Raw genomic sequence first — 22,992 nt, 5'->3', positions numbered from 1 at the left:
AGGGGCCAAAACTTGCTCACAAATCTTCAAATGAGACCTCACCAGTGCTTTATAAACATCCTTGCTCTTATATTTCGTCCTCTTGAAATGAATGCTAGGATTACATTTGCCTTCCACACCATAGATTCAACCTGCAAATTAACATTCATGAAATCCTGCACAAGAACTTCCCAGTCCCTTTGTGCCTCAGTTTTTGTATTTTCTCTCCATTCAGCCCTTACATTTCTTCAATCAAACTGCATGACCATACACTACCCAACACTGAATTCCATCTGCCACTTCTTTGCCCACTCTTCTAATCTGTCTACGTCGTTCTGTAGCCTCTCTACTTCATCAAAACTACCTGCCCATCCTCCTATTTTCATTTTGTTTGCAAACTTTGCAACAAAGCCATCAATTCCATCATCCAAATCAATGAGATATAATATAAAAAGAATCGGTCCTAACACAGACCCCTGTGGAACAGCGCTAGTCACCGGCATATATTATATCACTATCATTATACTTCTCCTGTTCGCTACCAACAGACTTACTAATTATTTGTGCTTTATGGCAGATTCATTACTGGAGTGCAGAGAAGACAACTGAAGCAAGAAGTCCCTGAGAGCCTTGTCCAGAGCTAATGTTTGATCAAAAGCAACAAGTGGATGAAAAATGATAGAATACGAGAATAGGCTGTGCATCACACCAGATTCCTGCTGACTGTCAAGCGACCATATCCCATTTCATCCGACCCACAGACTCATCAACTGCCTGAGATTCCAACATTCACTTACGCTGTACGGGCAAATTAGAGTGGCCAATGAATCTATTAGTCTGCATATCATTACGGTGTGGGAGGAAACCAGTGCATCAACAGGAAAACCATGCGGTCACAGGAAGAACATGCAAACATCACCGAAGCTCAGGACTGAACTTGGGTTGCTGGATTTTTAACGCAGCTGGTCTACTAGCTGTGCCTCTGAGCTACCCAAGTATTACAATAGTAAGACAAAGCTCTAAAGAAACAAAACAAAAAAAAAAATGAAGTGAAAACAGGCACATTACATTTTTACCAAGAAAAATGTTTTTGAAAGGAAATTGTTCAGTATTTTGAAAATGTTTTGGTTGTCACAGAAATCATTCTTTTGGGATTGTAATATCAAAGAATGACCAAAACAAGTATCCAAGATGGTATTTTGTAAGAGCTTCTACACCAAGAATAGATTTAAAATGTGGAGTCTACCCTTGGGGCAGAGTTAGGACAAATACCAGAGATGCCTTGAGGAGGGAGCTGGATAACGATGTGATGGAGAGATGTACAGAAGCTGTGCTGATTGGACTAGCTGAAGTAGGGTGAAAGGAAACATGTGTCAGTCACAAACGGGTTATCTACCAATGGGGTTGAATTTTCTAATTTTGTGCCACAATCTATTTGTAAACTTAATCCAATAAACCTGAAACCCAAGAACTATGAACTCTGTGCTAGATTTGTAAGTACCACCTATAAAATGCAATAGCTTTATCAAAGGAGTCTAATTGAAGACAAAGTTACATACCTTCAGCTTTGCTGTCATCAATCAGTTGACAGGTAGTTCTCATGGTGACTGCACTAGGTTCAGATCTTCTCCCCCTGCTGTCCAAAGCATACAGTGTAAACCTAAAACAACAATGTAGTACTTGTCAGGTAAGAGATCCACTCAATGAATAATACATTAATTTACATGACTAGTCTCAATGGAAATGTATTGTTAGCATACACCGAATGTGCCGTCATCTCCATTGCATTATAATTATGCTTACCAGTTCCATAATAATTGTCTTCACAACAACACTGGATAATTGTCCAGCAATGTGATTTCAATTGGGAAGTTTGCTGCAACCACACATTTTCTTCAGTTTTGGTGCCTTCCTCAATGTTACTATTACTGCTTTGACTGGTAGATAAGAAGACAAGCTGTTCCTCAGTAAGAAAATACTTCAGCCCCCCCCTTTCCGTACCCCATCCTCCTGTCCTATTAGATTCCATCACCATCAGCCCTTTGTCACTTCCACTTATCACCTCCCAGCTTTTGACATCAATCCCATTCTCCTTCACCCTTACCTGAATCCACCAAACACCCTTCAGTTCTTATTCCATCCCTTCTCTCCACCTTTTTATTCTGGCTTTCTCCCCTCTTTCTTTTCCTGCCATGGCCTGTAAGGTGTTGTACGTTCTCTTTGTGACAGTGTGGGTTTCCTCCAGTTCTTCCAGTTTCCTCCCAGAGTCCAAAGATGTAAAGGTTGGTAGATTAACTGGTCATTGTATATTTTCCCATGACTAGACTAGGATTAAATTAGGGAATTGCTGGACAGCACAGCTCAAAGGTGTGAGAGTGCCTATTACATGCTGTATTCCAATAAATAAATTTCAGTCCAAGTGAGAGGTCTCGACCTGAAACTTCAAATGTGTATTTCCCACCTTAGATGTTACCTGACCTGTTAAGTTCCTCAATGTGTTGTGAGTTGCTGTACTTCAGCACTACCTAGATGAGATAGCATGTATGATGCATCTGAGTTTAGCTTCTATGGTTTCTAAGACAACAAGAACGCCAGAGAAAAGGAACAGGAGTGGGCTACTTAGCCCCTCAAACCTGCCCTGCTATTCAACATGGTCACAACTGATCTATGCTAGCCTCAACTGTTCTATACCAATTCCTCATAATCCTTAATTCCTCAATGTTTCAAATATTTATATCTTCACCTTAAACACGTCATGATGATGCCTCCAGCAGCCTCTAAGGCAGGGAATTCCAGAAATTCACATCGGTGAGAGAAGAAACTTGCACATACCTTAGTTTCAAATGATTGGCCCCTTATTTTGTTACTATGTTTTTTTGTTTGTGATTTTACCCCAAGCAGAAATATACCAACATCTACTTGTCAATAATGAATAATATGAATAATATAAACTCTCATTATTCAAACTCCAAAGCCAAAGCCAAATCGGCTGGCTTCTCTTGGTAGGACAAACTGAGAGCAATCTATTTAAAAACAGTCTACTATTGTCAGAGATTTAGGACATCCTTGCAGTATTAAATTAACATTGTATTTTTTTCAGTAAAAGGTATAAAATGAGAGGTTTGACAACAAAATACTTGAAAACAATTGTTTAATCATGGTTAACAAGTATAAGATAGGAAAAACCATTTTACTCTGTTTTGTTGTTTGTGGAGAATGCTTGATCCAAACTTCTTTGAAAGATTTGGGAAAACTTGCCTCTTATTACCCAAATTTCAGAAGATAACGACAGAAAGGGAGGGGAGGATTGGATAAGGGCAGAAGGGAAATAGGAATCAAGGTAAATAAATCTGTTATGCCACTTACATATAGATGGTTCCCAGATTGTGAATTAAACGTATACCATATGAAGCACTATCACAAAATGTTCCAAAATTCTTAGCAGTTGAAAAACTCATAAACGCTTATCAACATGAGGAAAGGGTAAAAAATGTATTCGTTTTGTCAGGAAAATGACTTCAAATTTCAAGCAAAGTTCAATAAAGTGCTATTGATGTATTCACCCTCTGAAAATCCGGACAAAGGTGAATATATTTTCTGCAAAGATGAAATCCAGAAGCAAATGTGTCATATTTCATACAAAGTCAACATCAATCACATGTACTGAGTATATAGGGTAACAGCAAAGAATCTGCGTGTTTTCAACCATTTCTGAAATTCAATTCCAAAATCTTCATTCCCAATTTTGTTGGTGGAATTTAAGAATAATATACACAAGGTGCAACAGATGGCCAGCTGATTCTTTAAGCCTGCTGTACCATTCATTAATTCTCTACCTCTATGCCATTTTTCCTATACTACCGCCATATCGCCTAATCCCCAACACATGTGGAAATCTTTATTAGAATCAGAATCAGGTTTATTATCAGTATAGTATATGACGTGAAACCTGCTGTTTTGTGGCAGCAGTTCAGTACAAGGACATAAAATAACTACATCTTACAAAATAAGTAAATAGTGAAACAAGATAAATCTTTGTTCTGAGTTAACTCAATACTTAAACAAGAATTCCAATGATTCCCCATTCTCTAGGTGAAACATACACACAAGAGATTCGGCAGATGTTGGAAATCCAGAGCAATACACACGCACAAAATGCTGGAGGAATGTAGCAGGTCAGGCAACATCTGTTGAAATGAATAAGCAGTTGACATTTTGGGCCAAAACACATCCTCAAGACTGATGAAGTGCAATGAAGGGTCTCAGTCCAAAACATCAACTGTTTATTCCTCGCCATAGATGCTGCCTGGCCTACTGTGTTCCTCCAACATTTTGTGTGTGTTATGCTCCTGGCAAAGATATTTATCCTCAGTTCAATACTAAATGTCCCACCATTTACTCTCAGACTGTCATCCCTGATTCTGGATTGTTCTCAGCCAGGGAAACATCGCCCTTGAATCCATCTGAAAGAAATTTCTAAGTTTCAATGAGATAATATTTCATTCTTCGAAACTCCAAGGAATGCAAACCTGCTCTTCTTAATCTCCTTGCCCAGCAAAACTGCCATCCCAGGAACCAATCTAACAACTCTTCATTGTGATTTGTTCTTGGTTGCTGGTTTTCAGGTAGATAGATCAAAACACAATACCTCCGGTATTGCTACGCAATGGCCTATATAACAGCAGAAAGACAAATTTACTCCTGTCCCAAACCCTCTTGTAATAAAGGTTAACAATTCCCTTGCCTTCCTAATTGCACTCCCATACCATTGAAAGAACTAACTTGTTTTCCGTAATTTTCTCACTATGTTCGAAATATCATGGTTTCACCTACTCATTTAACTCACCTGCATCCTCTTGAAACTCTTTACATTCTTCCCCATATTCATAATCCCAGATGGATTTGTATCATCAGCCAACTTGTAAATTTGGTATTTGGTCCTCTCAGCCAAACTGTTGATATAGATCATAAATCCTGGGGCCCAAGAATTGACTGAATCTCAAAAGGCAGGGGCTGGCAAAGTAAACTGGAAGCAACTACTCGTGGGAGTCATTCAGAAGTGAAGTAATAGGAGTTTAGAGCCAATGTTTTCTCATTAGGATGAAAAGAATGGACAACTGATAAAGGAAACTATGGATGCCAAGCGATACTGGGGGCTTGGGAAGGAAAATCAAAAGAAAACAAGTGGCAGGTATAGAGGATGGAAAACAGAGGAGGCCCTTCAAATATAGAAAGTGTAGAGAAGTACTTTAAACACAAAATTAGAAAGGCAAAGATGCAGCATGAAATATTGCTGGCAGACACGAGTAAAGAAAATTCCCAAGTATTTTATGATTATGCAAAGGGCAAAAAGGTAGCGAGGGATAGAATGGTGTCCATTAGAGACCAGAAATGACAATTTGTACTGAAGCCAGAATAAATAAATTGACATAAATGAGGTCTTAAATGAACACTTCTCCACTGTGTTCATGAAGGAGACGGATGTTGCACTTACAGAATTCATGAAAGGGATGGTGCTGGGTAGGTAGGTGGGCAGATAAATTGAAGGACATGCTAGGAAAAGGGAAAGTGAGATTAATAAGGGCATAGGCAATATCTGAGTTTCTGTTATCTATTTGAAAGGACGAGCAAAAACATATCACTCCTTTTGATACAGTTTCACATGTGGGAGTCTAAGATTCTGTTGGTTTATCAGAATTAAATACACCATTTATCAGAGAAGTAAACTGAGCTGACAGGTTTCTGGGATTACAAGTTAAAATTAGATTTACCAATCAAAATTGACCACCAGCCAAAGACAAAAGTATAATGTTCTCTGAATACTTCTCAAGAGCTGTTCTGCCTGAAGATCTCAAGGTCTGGAGTTAACTTAAATAAAATAAACATGAGGCCTCTGAGAGGAATGCAGGGACACTAAAGATGACTGGACCTATTTAGTTTGTGCAGACACTTCATGTAATTCATTGCAATAGTTCTGTGTTTGAGAAACTAGACAACTTCTTCAGAAAATGCATGAGCCTGGACAGTATCCTTACTTTGGTCAATAGGGAGAAGATTCAATCGCTATTTGGCTGACACTGCAGTACGTGACTGTTGTCAGGGGTGTTATTATTCAGTATGATGTTGGGGCTAGATTTTCTATGTGCTGTAGTATATAAGATCCTATATAATCATTGACAGAAGATGATCTTCCCCCTCACTTTACACATCATCCCCTCCACCATAGTTCATTCCATATTTTTCTAACATTTGTCCTTCAATTAAAATTACATGAGGATTTCATGTTATTTACCTCAAGCCTCCTTGTGAATACAGGCTGTGAATGCTTTTTCACGTGACAACTGTGACAAATATGTTAAAACTGAGGCTGAGATAATCTACAATCTGGCTATTTGGAAATGCCAATTGTTTGACATCTGGCTATCCAAGTGAATAGTCCAACACTCCCCTAAAGCATATTGGGGCCTAGTTTCCACACACCAGTCAAACTTATTAGGCTCCTGTTTCCTGCATCATCTTGAATCTTAAGAGGCTTACTGAAAATAATTATTATAGAAACATATAATATCTAACGGAAGTAAATTCAGAAGTTATTTAATGTATAAATAATAACATCTAGTAGTCCAGAAAATCTGCCAGTCCCGCACAAACAAAATCCATGGATTAATAGTTCAGTGTGTTTCTATGGCAACAAAGCAGTGTCAAACAATACAATTCAAATATGAAAATATCTTAACGACAACATTTCCACTGGTTTTTAAGGTTCTAAACTCTGTTATTATTACCACACCATTAAGGCACAATTATGAACTCTCAAGTATTGAGGAGATATCATATTGGTTATTATACCTGCTGATTTTACAAGCGATAAATAATATTAAAATTAGATCTTCCTTTCCAGTTTTTTATTTTTTTCCATGTACAGTATTATTTACAATTGTCATTGCTTGTTATCATATTGAAATTACAGCATTCAGATCTTAAATGCATTATTTTTGATTAAGCGTAACTGCAGGGAAGAACACCTCCTGAATGGTGAAAAGCTCAAAAAAAAATAGTGGAGGTCCAAAGATATTACAAGCCAATGCACATACAGTAAATCACTATAGTGCTATAAGCATGTGCAGAAAGTAACCAATAAGTTTAATGAAATTTTGTCTCGAGGGCTAAACTTTATGCTACTGTAATATGCAGACCAATTTAGTCCATACTTGAAGCGCTAACAGCGATGATAAAATCCATGCGGTATGATGATTAGAATATCCTTGTTGAGTGATGCTCTCAAGGTTAAATTGACAGAAGAGCTTGCACAATTACCTGGTACTTGTAAAGATAAGGGGTGTTTAATTTTTAGATACTTTCACCATATTATGAACCAGTAGTTTAGAGTGAAAAGTCCTTTCACTTAGAATTTTAAACCAGAAGCCATGGTTTAAAAATGGTGGACATCTGCTCACAAACAACCTACCTGCCCATCCCAACAGTACTGGTCTCCACCCTACCATGGTCAACCCCTACCCCCTTGTGCTCTCTTACTCTCCTCTATTTTGGCATCTTTAATCATGTTTGCCATCTTTAGATGAGAAGTCATTGGCTTGAATTGTTAACTCTATTTCTCTCTTCATGGATGTTGCCTGATCTGATGTGTATTACTGGGATTCTTTATGTATTTTTTTTTACTTTTAATCTTGTTGGCACACCAGCTATAAGCTTAAACATTCAATGTTTCCACCATTGACCATCAGTATGTGCGGTGTATCTGTGAAATGCATTGCAGTTACTCTGCGAGGTACCAGCAGCTCCCAAAGCCAGAAGATGTCTATCATCAAGATGGACAAGTGCAGAAGCACATGAGGACACCACTTGCAATTTCCCTTGCACACTACCCTGACATGCGGATATATTGCCAGTCCTTCATTGCAACTGGATCTCAATCCTGACTCTCCCTACTCGACCACACCACAGGAATCATTTCATCAAAAGGACTGCAGCAGTTCAGGAAGGCAGCTCTTCACCACCTTCCTGAGGGCAATTAGGCATGCACAATAAGGCCTTGCAAACAATGCTCACATCCTGAAAAGGGAATGCATTAAAAAGTAGGGATTATTGTTGTGTGTTGTTAGAGCACTCCATGTTCAATAACAATTAGTCATCCATCCTGGTATGTCCATGTTTCATTTGTGGCTTGCTAGTTGAAGGATCACTCGCAACATCTGCTATAGTTGATCAAAATGCAGAGGTAAGCACACCGGATTCCACCCAGAGATTCCACCAGAATATAATATCCATGTGGCTCAGAACTATCACACACATTATATTAGCTTGGGTAATTTGTCAAGTTTATTGATATGTGCATGGTAACTACAAAGAAAAATTTGCATACTGCAGATTCACAGGCATGTAGATACAGAACTCACCCAGAATTTAAATTATATACACTACTGTATACCTGATTCTGATGTGGGTCTCTACTGCTGGTCTGAGGGTAGAAAGGAGGCAGGGAGAGGGGAACTCAAGTCAAGTCAAGTCAAGTCACTTTTTTATTGTCATTTCAACCATAACTGCTGGTTGAAATGTACAGTACACAGTAAAAACGAGATGTTTTTCAGGACCATGGTGCTACATGAAACAGTACAAAAACTACACTGAACTATGTGAAAGACAACACAGAAAAAAATACTACACTAGACTACAGACCTACACAGGACTGCATAAAGTGCACAAAACAGTGCAGGCATTACAATAAATAATAGACAAGACAGTAGGCACAGTAGAGGGCAGTAAGCTGGTTTTCAGTCCAGACTCTGGGTATTGAGGAGTCTGATGGCTTGGGGGAACAAACTGTTACATAGTCTGGTCGTGAGAACCAGAATGCTCCGGTGCCTTTTCTCAGACGGCAGGAAGGAGAAGAGTTTGTATGAGGGGTGTGTGGGGTCCTTCATAATTCTGTTTGCTTTGCGGATGCAGTGTGTCATGTAAATGTCCGTAATGGTGGGAAGAAAGACCCCAGTGATCTTCTCAGCTGACCTCACCATCCGCTGCAGGGTCTTGCGATCCAAGATGGTGCAATTTCCGAACCAGGCAGTGATGCAGCTGCTCAGGGTGCTCTCAATACAACCCCTGTAGATTGTGATGAGGATGGGGGTGGGAATTGGACTTTCCTGAGCCTTCGCAGAAAGTAGAGACGCAGCTGGGCTTTCTTTGCTATGGAGCTGGTGTTGAGGGACCAGGTGAGATTCTCCACCAAGTGAACACCAAGAAATTCGGTGCTGTTAATGATGTCTACCGAGGAACCATCGATGTTCAGCGAGGAATGGTTGCTTCGTGCCTTCCTGAAGTCAACAACCATCTCTTTTGTTTTGTTCACATTCAGAGACAGGTTGTTGGCTTTGCACCAGTCCGTTAGCCGCTGCACCTCCTCTCTGTAAGCTGACTCATCATTCTTGCTGATGAGACCCACCACGGTCATGTCATCGGCGAACTTGATGATATGGTTCGAGCTGTGTATTGCAGCACAGTCGTGGGTCAGCAGAGTGAACAGCAGTGGACTGACCACACAGCCCTGGGGGGCCCCCGTGCTCAGTGTGATGGTGTTGGAGATGCTGCTCCCGATCCGGACTGACTAAGGTCTCCCAGTCAGGAAGTCTAGGATCCAGTTGCAGAGGGAGGTGATCAGGGCCAGGAGGATCAACTTTCCAATCAGTTTCTGAGATTATGGTTGCAAAAAGGGGAAGGGAGAGAGGAGGGAGTGGGAAGCACCAGAGAGTCATTCTGTAATGATCAATACACCAATTGATTGGAATCAAATGACTGTGCCCGATGTCTCAGGGCTGAATGTGTCTGCACCCTTGCCACCCACAGCCTCTGGCACTCCTTCACTGCCACATGTCCCACACCCCTCCCCTGTGGTGTTTCACACTCACCATTTCCAACATCCTTTACCCCGTCAGATTTTTCAGCTCAATCTCGCTCCACAATGAGAAATAAAGTACTGTGCCAAAGTCTTAGGTATATATTGCTGAGGGAAGGTTAGGGTTGTGTTGTTGGGTTCAAGAAACTGATGGCTGTAGGAAAATAGCTCTTCTTGAACCTGGTGTTGTGAGACATTGGGTTATTTTACCTGCTGCCTGTCAGTATCCTTACACAAAGCTGATCCCTTCTTTCTTCAGTTGCTTATATCAGCACTTCCAGATTTCTGTTGAGAACCTTGAGCATGCCCCTGGCATCAGCATTATCTCTGTATTGCTTTGTCAAACACAGCACATGCTGTGGTCTGACTTGGGGCTGTTGGAACAGACTGTAATCCTTACAGTTGGCTGCAGTACAAACAGCAGGCAGGTGTTTGATATTGGAGCGGTGATGATCATTCATTGCTCTACATGCCATATAAGAACAAAAATATGCGAATAGAAACCGGAATAGAAACTTGCAGGTTGTGTCAATAATAGAGAAGGAAAATACAATGTTAACATTCGTTTCAAGAGTTCCAGAACATTTAATCAAGGATATAATATTGAGATTTTATGGCATTATAATAGGCATTAAGACCAAATTTCTTGAACTGTGAGCAATTTTGGCCTGCATAACAAAGAAAAATGTGTTGGCATTGAAGAGAGTCCAGAGGAGATTTACAAAAATGTCCCAGGGAATGAAAGGGTTACTTACGAGAAGCATTTGATGGCTCTGGGCCTGTTCTTGCTGGAGTTCAGAAGAATGGGAAGGAGTGGTGGTAGGGGTTTTCTAGATTAAACCTGCTAATGTTGAAAGGTGCAGATAGAAAGGACGTCAAGAGAGTTTTTCAATAGTGGGAGAGAAAAGGACAACAGGCCATTGCTTCAGAGGAGAAGGACATCCCTATAGAACAGAGATGAAGAGGAAATTCCTTAGCCAGATGAAGGTGAATCTGGTATTTATTGTCACAGCTGGCTGTGGAGGGCAAGTCAGTAGGTAAATTTAAAGCAGAGGTTGATAAGTTCTTGATTAGTAAGGGCGTAATTTGAAATGGACGGAGGCAGTAAAATGGCATAGAGAGAAGGAAAATATATCAATCATGATTGAATGTTGGAGAAGACGCAATACACTGAATGGCCTAATTCTGCTTCTATGCCTGATGGGAGTGAAATCTAAAGATTCCATGAAGTCAAAAAAGCTTTTTTCATCTGCCTTGCGTGAGACGACGAACCCTGATTCTAGCCAGGATATGGTCATGCCAGGTTCCTTCCTCCATGTTTCAACGTAATGTCAATGACGCTCTCAATGCTAGCAACTGATCATAATTGGCACACATTAACAGATTAATGCAACAATGTTTAACGCATTTCTTTCACCTGCTTCCGGTATTTTGGGCCACAAATATTACAGGGAGGGAGATGGAGAATGGTCCCAAGTGCACTAGCTGAGGGTCAATAGGGGAGCAGAGACAGATCGGTAAAGAAATGTCTGGGAGTCTGCCGAGGACACAAAGGGAACATCTGAAGGGGTGTGGTGGTGGATTGTTACTGGATAGCCCATTGGATTAGGAAGGCCCACTCGGTTCCATCAGCAGTGTTCTAAAGACATTATTCCACAATTTCAACCCTTCTTGCCTGGTTTCAGCTGCAGGATTTCAGAAGGCCAGGGGTTTCTAGTTCCTCTGTTGAAAAAGTCCAGAAATTGCATGGAGGACAAGACTCAATAGTATGGTCCTCAAATGGCTCATGCTTCACAAGGCAAAGAAGACTGGAAAAGAGCTCATGTCTGCTTATACTATACTTGTGGGGAACTTAACCTACTTGGATGCTGCTGGGATGTATGAGGCGATGGTCATCTTGCAAGTAATCCGCTTAGGTATCTCTCTTAGGATGGCCCTGTGCATTCTCCTTTCATTTTCAATGAGCTCTTTGACCTTGTCTAAGCATTCACTCTGAATCTATCCCCAACTTTCTCCCCGCTGCAAACTTCCACGATCATCTTGCTGACTGAAGTTCTGACTGTGTCCCTCCCACTAACCTCTCTCTCTGCTTCCCAATGTGATACCCTGCCCTACCCCAGCACCACTGGTCTCCACTGGGGGATCTCCACTGGCCAGAGTTCACCACTGAGTGGCCTTTGTGTGAGATACATTGTTCTACCTTGAATTATGCTTTGGATCTCAACACAATATAGCATTTTGGTTTTGGGTGCCTTACACAAATCTGATGTGGGTGAGACCTTGTACAGCACTGCCTCAAGCGTGTTAAATTTTAAAGACCATTGGGGTCAATCTCCCTCTGACGTTTGAATTACCAACTCCCTCCCCATGAACAAGTCATTCACGCCTCATCCCACCTCTATCAGAACTAGAATTGAGCACTTTGATTCCACTGCAGGTTGTTTTTATTTCTCTCTAATTCTGACATGATTCCAAGACGACCCATTTTGGCAATTTAACATTTATCCCAAAACTCGATCAGAATCTGAAAGCAAGCAAGAAACTGGAAGGAGGACTCAAATTACTTGGCCACAGTGACCAGAAGCAGCAGCTCATAACATCAGTAGCTCTTGTTAACGGACAAAAATAAAACTCTCAAAACCCATAAAGATTTTTTCATAGATGTGAAAGAAAGCTCATTCACATGGCCTGCAATCCTGAAGACTCATTAGAACCAGATTAGGAACACAGTAAATATGAATTCCTCTATGTTCTGGGCTCCAAGCTCCATAGTAAGTAATACCTTGAGTTCGAAGCTGGTTAAAACTGCTTAACACTCATGTATGGCCCACAGGGCCACCAGCACTACAATAGCTGAGATAAGGAATGTCATTGTCAGAGGTTTTATCAATATCTCTGGCATTCATTTCCACAAACCTTGGGTGGAAGCATTGAACAATTAATTGTGTAGTATAATCTTTAGGAAATGCATTACATGTAAACAGCATGAGGGTAAAGATTGTGATTCCCTTCAACACTTCTCTTTCAACTGTAATTTTTACATCATATTCCTTCTCAGAAAAGTGTGAATCCTCAGGTTTCCTTCATCTTTTCTATCAGGCAAATCAGTATCTTCTGCTTTTTAGCTATTCCCCAGCAGTTTGAATCCCACCTAATCCTTTACAATCTTAATCATGAATCAGGGCTCTTTGTTCTAGCAGCTTCAGGCACCATAATTTACTTGACAAAAAACAGAACTGCTCAAGCTGCACACAAAATAACAAAGGAAACCCAATGACACGTGCACTGATTACAGATGCAGATAAGGCTGTACCAGCTTATCTCCCCACATCTGACTTGTATAAACTCCATTATGATTTTATCTGTATTCAGTACACTTCCTTTTTAAATCATTGGAGAATAATTTGTATAATTCAAAAAGTAATGTGCATGCAACATGAAGCTGTTGGAACATGAATTGAGAATAGATTTGAGCAACAGTATACATGATCACAGGATTAGTAATGAAGATTTCATGGATGATAAAAATCAGCTATGATTGTGTTTATTATGAAAGGGATAAGTTGCATTTCTACTCCAAAATCATTACCCTTTTAAAACTACAGCAATATTTCCACAAATTAGTCATCTTAATGACAATAAATATATTTGTATGTTCCACTTGTAACATGGGTGTTCTAACTGTGGGACATTGTTGAGAAATTCTTTACCAAATGAAGAGTTTAGTTTAAAGACTCCATGTATCATGGAAAGAAGTCAGGAGAAGAATTTTTACAAGTTATTCAGTTTATAAACCTTCACAAACTGAAAATTATGCCATTTGGAAGCTGGTACAGGAGCCTGAATGCCCACAATTCAATGATTCAGGAACAGTTTCTTCCCCTCCACTCCATCAGATTTCTGAAAATTCCAAGAACTTGAAAAAGGATCTGTTGTTTTCTCAGCATATATGATGAATAAACTCTTCTTGGTCTTCCAGCTGGGTACAGGTATCAATTTTAGAACTAGAGAAAAATAATTTTTATGAAGATGAAAGTCTTGCTCTGGAATTCGACTATAAACAATGTTCACAGTGGAAACTTGATTGGATTAGGACTAACCAATCAGGAGGGATGGTCAACAGGACTATATATATCACCACTCTAGACATGCCTAGGCACCATCATTGATGAAGATGGCAGAGTTTGTCATTGAAACGTCAGTTAAAATCGATATATGTACCTGGCTGGAAGCCCAGGAAGAGTTTATTCATCTGAGGACTTCTTGTTTCTTTTTATTTTATCGACATAGTTTTGGAATTCATAGTATTTTTCTCTTTGCATTGTACTGCTGCCACAAAAACAACAACCTTCAAGTCATCCAAGTCACTGATGATGAGTCTTATTCCGATTCGATGAATAATTGGAGGGTGCTATTCATATCTATTTGATGGGTAGCAACCATAATCTGTTGGAGGAACTCACTGCATGAAGCAGTATCAGTTGGAGGGAAGAAAATGTCAACGTTTTCGGCCAATACCCACATCAGGGAACTGCAAAAGCAGTAGATACTAGAAGGACAGATCAAGATTCAGTTTTCTTTTGAGAAGGAAAAATGATTGATGGCCCAAAACATTGATAATTTATTTCCTCCCACCAATCCTACTTGATCTTCTGAGTTCACCCAGCAGACTATTGCTCTAGATCCAGCCATCTGCACTCTCATATTGCTCTCTCATTTGAGGGGTTACTGATCTCAGACAGATCTGAGGAAAACGTGCTGAAAAGGTACTCCGGCTGCTATTGCACAAGTCAATTCTGCCAATTTCATATACTTGCAAGACTAGCGTCAAAGATACATTGGTATGGTGCCATTAATTAAATAAAAGATCTTAAGGCATCAAGGGAATGTGATCCAAAGAACTTTAACACCATGCTCCTGACTAGGTCAAAAGTTTGGGCCAAAATATCTGCCAGTCCATGCAACAGCTGTTGTTTTTTGTTGCCCTTTCTATGAGCTCATTGAATCAAAAATCAGCCACAGCCTCAGCAGAAAACAAAACCAGGCTAGATTTATTGATTGGAATGGTTTGTAAAGCATTAACAAGACAGAATCAACAAATCAGCACTTCTAGCTTGGACAAGAAAGTAATCGCATTTGTGCTCACGAAGAAAGATTCTCAGCTGGTGATCTCCATCAAACCATGTTTGCGGAAATACTTAAGGTACAGCGAAACAGCATCAATGAATGGGGTGTTAAGCTAGTTGTTTTATAAGAATCAAACAACAAAGAAAAGCTAACAGCAACATTTACAAGTTTTATTTTGAAGCTTATTAGCCCAGCATTTCTGTTGCAGTCTATTAATCTGACCTGGAGTACAATTCCACAAATGCTTGAGGCCTTGGCCAAGGGCTTGTTCTGAATATATTAGTTGAAGATATAAATCCTGGCAGATTCTCCCAGTCATTGAGGTGCTGCAGCCAAAATTATCCTGTCCTGTACTGCTATTTGCAGGAATACACAGCAGAGTGGTGCAGCTAGTGGAGCTAATGTCTCACAATTCCAATGTCCCTGCTTTCATTCTGATCTTTAGTGCTATTTGAGTGGAGTTTGTATTTTCTCCTAGTGACGATATAGGTTTCTGCTTAGTGGCCCCACATCCAAAAGATGTGAAGTTTGATAGATTAATTGGTCACTGTGTGCTGCCCCTGCTGTGTAGGTGAGTACTAGAATATGGAGAAAGTTGAAGAGAATGTGTGGAGAATAAAAAATGGGATTAATGCAGGATTAGTGTGAATAAATCCAGGATGGTCTGCATAGGCTTGGGGGTGGGTATGGTTTCACGTTGTATGAGTCGATACATCATCCCTGAAGAAGATGGCAGAGTTTGTCATTGAAGCGCCGGTTATAATCGATACCTGTACCTGGCTTGAAGCCTGAGAAGAGTTTATTCATCCCAAAAGTTCTTTACAGGGGTGAAGGAGTCCTGTTGATAATATGTGGGCTTGTGGACGGAGATTGACTTATGTCAAATATAATTGAGGTCTGAACAAGCACCATCAACCAGGGATTTGTCATAAATTGTCTTTTCAAATCCCCACTTTCATTCTCTCACTTGTTTGACTCAGCGTGCTAAGAGTAGCAAGTTCAGTGCTCAAAGTCTGCATGTTGTCACTACAGGAGGGTGAGAACTTAGTTGCCTAGAACTAGTCAACAGTTGTAAACACATACTTCAATCACCCAATGAAGTAACACAGCAATATCAACGCATTCCACATAGATGAAATGGAAAAAAAACAATTTCACTTGGAGATCTGAAACAAGCAAAGGGGCAGATAGAAGATTTGAAAACACTCCACCTTAAGTGGAGCACTATCTCAAAATTGGATTATATATTTGTGTGCATAAGTGCAGTTCAATTTCTTTGAAAAATACAACTTTTTCTAAATCTTAAACTTCCCATGAGGATCACCAATTCTTGCATTTTCTTTCTTTGTCAGATTTGTGGACTCCATGTAGAATACATTGGAATCACAGTGTTACTTTACGCTGTTGACTAGTTCTTGCCCTCCCGTGGTAACAAAATAATGATTTTGAACACTGTACCTAACTACAAGCCTTTGTTACTCTTAGTAAGCTGAGTCAAACCAATGAGAACATGAACAAGGGGAAATGAAGAAACAATTTAGGACAAATCCCTGTTTGATCATGCTTGTTCAGAGCTCGATTTTATTTGAGACAGGTTAATTTCACTGCCCATGAGCCCAAGTATTATCAACAGGATCCTTTCAGCCTGGTAAAGAATTTTTGCGATGTATGGTATCAGCCTTAATTCATCTGTGAGTGGCATGGTAGCATGGTGGCTAGTGTAATACTTTACAGTGCCAGTGACAGGGGTTCAATTCTCACTGCTACGTGTAAGAAGTATGTACATTCTCCCTGTGACCCCATGGGTTTCCTGAGGATGGTCTGGTTTCCTCCCATGTTCCAAAGACATTAGGGTTAGCAGGTTAACTGTGCAATGCGGGCTTGTTGAACTGGAAGGGCCTGTTACTGTGCTGTATCTCAAAATAAATCTTACATTTCATGTTTTAGTGACAGTACTAGCATTGTGATTTGAAGAACAGTCAGTTTCCTGGCACATGGTAGATGCATAAACAGAAACACTCAGCAGATAATTTCTGCAAGATTTTGCAAACTTACATTGTGCTACTTCCTTAGACAAAGAGAATTGTTCGTTTATGTGAAATGAGATTATCTTCTTCTCACCTTGAGAGACAATTGTGATTTGATTCCAATATTGTGAAATGGGGTTGATACTACCAGGGGTGATTGATAAGTTCGTGGCCTAGGTAGAAGGAGTCAATTTTAGAAAACCTAGCACATTTATTTTTCCTACATTTACACACTCAGTCCAGCGGTTGTGGAGCATATGGATCCCTTCTTTGGAGAAGTCGGCATCTTGGACCTCCAGAAGCATGGGGTGATTGATAAGTTTGTGGCCTAAGATGGATTATTAACTTCAAACTTTCTGCCTTTTCACTCAGAGTTGAACTGCATGTGCATGTAACGACAGCTGTATAACTCATCTCCTTCCACATTAAGCCACAAACTTATCAATCACCCCTGCTGTGGACCACATGGAGGTCCAGGACGCTCTCGTTACATGCACGTGCAGTTCAACTCTTTGAGTGAAAATGCAGAAAGTTTGAAGTTAATAACTCATCTCCTATTTTAGGCCACGAAATTATTAATCACCCCTGATGTGGACCACTTCTAGAAAGAAGGGATCCGTATACTCCATGACCACTGGACTAAGTGTGTACATGTAGGAGGGGACTATGTTGAAAAATAAATGTGCTAGGTTTTCTAAAACTAACTCTTTCTACCTTAGGCCACAAATTATCAATCACCCCTTGTACTTAGACAAAGCAATGGGTCTTGAACCTATGTTCTGAAATGCTTCCAAGTATCATTTTTCTAGGACGGTACATGAGACAGGTTTTATGTTTTCATCATATCTGTCTGGCTTGCCACAAACAAATAGAAGGTTTTCAAGGTTTTAAAAGTTTATCCATTTTTATAGCTGGAAACATGCAGAGTTGGTTTCTCTGTAAGTCAATTCCAGCTACTGAAATCCAAAACCAAAATATCAATTCACATTGGTGGCTACAGAACAAGTACTAAATATATGTATCCAATTCAGAGTTAAATGATACCATATTAACATTCCAATGGATTGGGAGTGCAGAGGGCTTGAATCTGGCAGCAGCATATAGGAAACCAAGAGATGTGACCAGCTTTAAGTCAAAACACTCAACCAGCATATTCTTTCCAGTTTTCCCAACAATTTCATGAGTAGTCATACACTCAAGGTGCATAACCGGGTTTCAGCTCCACTCTCTAAAGCGATATTGTAAATATATCAATGTGTTTCACAATCCACTCTGGTTGACAAGAATGTGAGGAGAATAATGCAAGATGAGTGTAAATGGGTGCTGAATTATATGTAGATTTTATGGGCTAAGGACCTACCTCCATGTTGTATGACTCAATAACTGTCTATGATAACAGAAAATCTTCTATGGTTAGGTGAAGAACACAACTGGCCAGGAAACAAATACTTCTAAAGCTGACAGAAGTCAGAATTGGGGGGGGGGGGGGGGGGGGGGAGAGAGAGAAAAGGACCCGGCTTCATTCTGTAATGGAAGGCCACACGAATTTGCTAAATTCCATATTAAATCCCAAGGGCTGAGAGATGTCCAGTCAGAAGTTCAGGAACTGTTCTTGAACTCACGCCATGCACCATTGAAACAATGTGGAAGGTTGAAGGCTGAGAAGCTGGCATAGTTGTAGTGTGGAGAAGTAAAGTTCAAGGGTCAGTCTGGCAGTGTGATTGAAGGTGTGTGAAATGGTCACTCAAGCCACATTTAACCTTAACTTGTTTAGCTCCCATTGTAATAAAGATGAGTTAATCCACAAACACATTTATCATTCTGCGCAAACTTCGGGCATGGACACAGCTGCAGATGAATGCAAATCAATTTCAGAGACACTCATCTCATGCACAGCATGTGCTGCTTCACCTATCACGTTCTAGCTGGCCTCCTTCCCCTCCCCTCACCTTTTTACTCTGGCATCTTCTCCCTCCCTTTCTCCGATGGTGAACTTTGCTCTCCTGTCAGATTCCTACCTCTCCAGCCTTTTACCTTTCCTACCCACATGGCTTCACCTATCACCATCCAGCTATCCTCCACCCTCTTCCCCCATCTTTCAATCTGGGCGTCTTCCCCCATTCTTTCCAATCCCGAAGAAGAGTTTCCATCAATGCTGCTGAGTTCCTCCAGCATTTTGTATGTGATGTACTGCTGAAGTTTTATCAGATGGAATTAGTATAAAAATGATTCATTTGGAGTGACCTTTAACTGTTAACTCACTATCCCTTGTCAAAAATAAGACTTACGATGATTTCTTTTAATGACAATGAAAACCAAAATTACTGCTGAACAATTTCTGTCGAGTGAAAAAATAATTTTACAGGTGTGGAGTCTCCACTCCATGGAGAAGCATGCATATTTAAAACAAAACCTTTTATAAATGTGTTTTGCAATCTGATTTTCTTTCTTAATCAGGGGCACATGTCTCCATCTGTCACAATATGTTTCTTTTTACTTGCTGCTATGAGAAACTTAGAAACTTACTTTGACTGATTAATTAGTCTCTCTAGCAGATCACCTACAGAAGCTCTTGAATTTAAACATGTATTGGAGAAGAGCTAGTCTGTGCATGAAATCTAATAAATATTCGCATGTGATTTTTCTTGAGGTGCATAGTGATTAACCTTAATTGCTGACACCAGTTAATTAATTGCTTAGTTAGCAGCTAAACAATTAATTGCTTAATTGCAGAAAACGAACGGGAGTTTAACTCCACTACTCCATGTCGATTAGAGAGCCAAGACCCGAGACCAGAAAACAAACCGACACTCCGTGACGATTGAAGTGTCGAGGACTGAGAATGGAAAACGAGCTGGTGCTCTCTGTGCCAGCCAAGGTCCCTCACATGAGTCCACCCTGTTTCCCTCGTCTCCCTCTCTTCTGGCTATTACCATCACAAGTGAGGTGCAGGAGTCTTGGGTCCCACGCCACCAGATTCAGGAGCAATTATTGCCCTACAGCCATTGGGCTCCTGGACCGTCTTCACTCGCCTCAGCCCAGAACGGACTCCGCAGCCTATTGACTGATTTTCTGGGGCTTCATAGTTTATGTTCTATGTATTATTTTTTTGTTTTTTTAAAAATTACTTGCACAATTTGCTTTTTCACACGTTGGAAGTTTGTCGGTCTTTCCTGTGTGTGGTTTTTCGTGAATTCTATTTGCTTCCTTGCTTTGTGGGTGCCTTGCAGGAAGATAAATCTCAAGGTTGTATATGGTACAAATACTTTGATAATAAATGTACTTTGAACAAATGAATGCTTCATGCAGAGAGATACCTGGGCAATACTTAGCAACAGGAACAACCCATGCTTGAACCAGCTTCTGCTTTATTCACTCACTGATTTTATTTTGGTGTCATTTCTTCTCTCACAACTTTTGTCATAGCCCTGGTTCAGCTTATCAGTAGACCGCTGTTGTCTCACCCAGAACTTTCTAATTTATGGAAATTTCAAATTACACTCTCTATTTTAGTCCAGCTGGGTATAACAGAGAACTACTTGAAATATTATATTCTGCATGACGACTCAAGTTGCATTTTGCTGCTGTACTTCAATCTTTTCTGCTTGATATTGTTGGGCACATGCTGAGACGCTGGTGGATGCAGTAGTATCACTGTTAATTACTTAACCGCACATATCATCTGGAAAATATTTAAACAGTATAAACAGTTTGAATTAAAAGAAAGTTATAATACAGCGAAAAATACTGGAAGTACTAGAAACAGCAAGTCAGAAATTACAGAGTTTTAGTGAGATGGTGATGACTGGGGTTGGTTTATGATAGCCACATGTACCGAGATCAAGTGAAAGCTCGTCTTGCAGACCGTTCATACAGATCACATCATTATACAGCGCATTGAGGTAGAATGAGGTAAAACAGTAACAAGTCTGAATAAAGTGTGACAGCTACAGAGGAAGTAGTGCAGGTGAAAAGTAAAGTGCAAGCTCGTAATGAGATAGATTATGGGGTGGAGAGTCCATCTGATCACAATAGTAACCACTTAATAGTTTCAGAACAGCTAGAAGCTGTCCTTGGGTATGTATTTTCAGGCTTTTGTACCTTCTGCCTGAAGGGAGAGGGAATAAAAAAGAATGTTACAGTTTGGTGAGGTCTTTGGTTATGCTGGCTGCTTTACAGAGGAAATGAGAAATACTGAATTGACACAGTCAATGAAAAGGAAGTTGACTTCCGCGATGTGCCGAGCTGAGTCCACATTCTCTGCGTTCTTTTTTGGGTGGAGCGGTTGCCATGCAAAGCAGTGATACATCCAGATAGGATGCATTCAGTGGTCCATCAGTGAAAGCTGGTAAGGGTTGCTAAGGACATGCCAAATTCCTTTAGCCTCTGAGGGAGTGCAGGCATTGTTGAGCTTTCTTGGCCGTGACATCAAAGTGGTTGGACTGGGAAAGACTATTGCTGATGTTTTATCTTAGGAACCTGAAGCCCTCAATCTCAACACTGTTGACAGCAGCGTGTGCACCAGCACTACCGCCCCCACCTTCCTGAAGTCAATGACCATCTCTTTTGTCCTGATAACAAGACACCATCTTACTAAACTCTCTATCCCATTTCTGTACTCCAACTCATCATTCTTGGAGATATAGACCACCGCAGTGGTATCATTGCAAACTTGTAGATGGAGTCAGAGCAGAATCTGTCCACATGAGTGTACAGGGAGTGTACAGGCTGAGGATGCATCTTGTGGGACAACAGCTTTCAGAATAATCGGGGTGGAGGTTTTCCAGCCTATCCTTATTGATTGTGGTCCGTTGGTCTGGAAGTCAAGTTGCAGAGAGAGGCCTTGACTCTAAAAGTGAGGAATTTGGTGATTTAATTTGCTTGGAATTACAATACTGAGGAGGCTGGCAGGTGGCATAGTGGCATCAGTACTGGACTTCGGGGTGAGAGGTCCCGAGTTCGAATCCAGCCGGCTCCCTTGCACACTCTCCATCCGTGCTGGGTTGAGTGTCGAGCTAACAACTGGACCTCGTAAAAAAAAAGCCTGGAGAGGGATGGGCTCCACCAGGTTTCAGATGCCTGAGACAATTGTCTGACGTAAGTACTTTTACTCTCCAGATGCTCCAGTAGGACCAGGGACCTGTTTTGTAGGAGGTCAACATCTGTAAGGCTGGAGCTAATGCCTGCCATGACCAGCCTCTCAAAGCACCTCATGATGGTAGATGTCAGAGCCACAGGGCATTAGTTGTTGAGGTGCGTTATCTCATTTTTCTTGGATACCGTAATGATGATGGTCTTCGTGAAGCAGGAAGGAATCACAGATTGAAGCAGAGAGTGGCTACAAATGTCTGCAAATACTCCTGCTAGCTGGTGTGCACAGGATCTAAGGACACAGCCAATACACCATCTGGGCCAGATGCTTTCGATGGGTTTGCGTGCAGTGGAGGCTTTTGAGATGGGTGGAGATATATTCATTCCCTTCTTTCCTTCTGTTCAAAACCATGGATAGGCTCCGTTAAGCTCACCAGGAAGTGATGCACTGCTGTTGGCAATGCTGCCTGACTTTGTTTTGTAGCCTGTTATAACATCTAAGCACTGCCACAAATGACGGCTGGGCTGGGACTCGATTTTGGACTGGTACTGTCTCTTTGCATCTTGATGAAAGATTCAATCTGCCTTTAATCTTTTCCAGATGTTAACTCACCTGCTGGGCAATTTCAGCAGTTTCTATCACTTGTTTCCGATTTGCAGCTACTTTGCTATAGTTTTATTAATTTCTGTGCCACAAAGAGACTTTGAAATCTTACTTCTTCTAAAAATAGAACTTCGAGCTCACACGAGAAAAATGAACCACAACCTGGCCCTTAATACCTTAATGACCAAGGAGATCATTGTGGACTCAAGCATGCTAGGAGCCACACTCACGTCCCCATCTACATCAAGTGAGCT

At 40.7% G+C, this 22,992-nt stretch overlaps 1 protein-coding gene across 5 annotated transcripts in view; it reads right to left on the bottom strand.

The window, feature by feature from the left end:
- LOC140731037 (astrotactin-2-like) overlaps positions 1-22,992 on the bottom strand; it is a 1,710,280-nt gene that overhangs the window by 50,228 nt on the left and 1,637,060 nt on the right. For all 5 annotated transcript variants that reach the window (XM_073052234.1, XM_073052229.1, XM_073052230.1 and 2 more), the window contains one exon: positions 1,539-1,639. In XM_073052234.1, the coding sequence (XP_072908335.1) occupies positions 1,578-1,639 (62 nt within the window). In that variant the 3' untranslated portion in view covers positions 1,539-1,577. The remainder of the gene's footprint in view (positions 1-1,538; positions 1,640-22,992) is intronic.

Source organism: Hemitrygon akajei, chromosome 7, assembly GCF_048418815.1.
Source record: "Hemitrygon akajei chromosome 7, sHemAka1.3, whole genome shotgun sequence".
Classification (NCBI taxonomy): Eukaryota; Metazoa; Chordata; class Chondrichthyes; order Myliobatiformes; family Dasyatidae; genus Hemitrygon; species Hemitrygon akajei.
The sequence above is the reverse complement of the archived record's forward strand: the minus strand, read 5'-3'. Positions and strand labels throughout refer to the sequence as shown.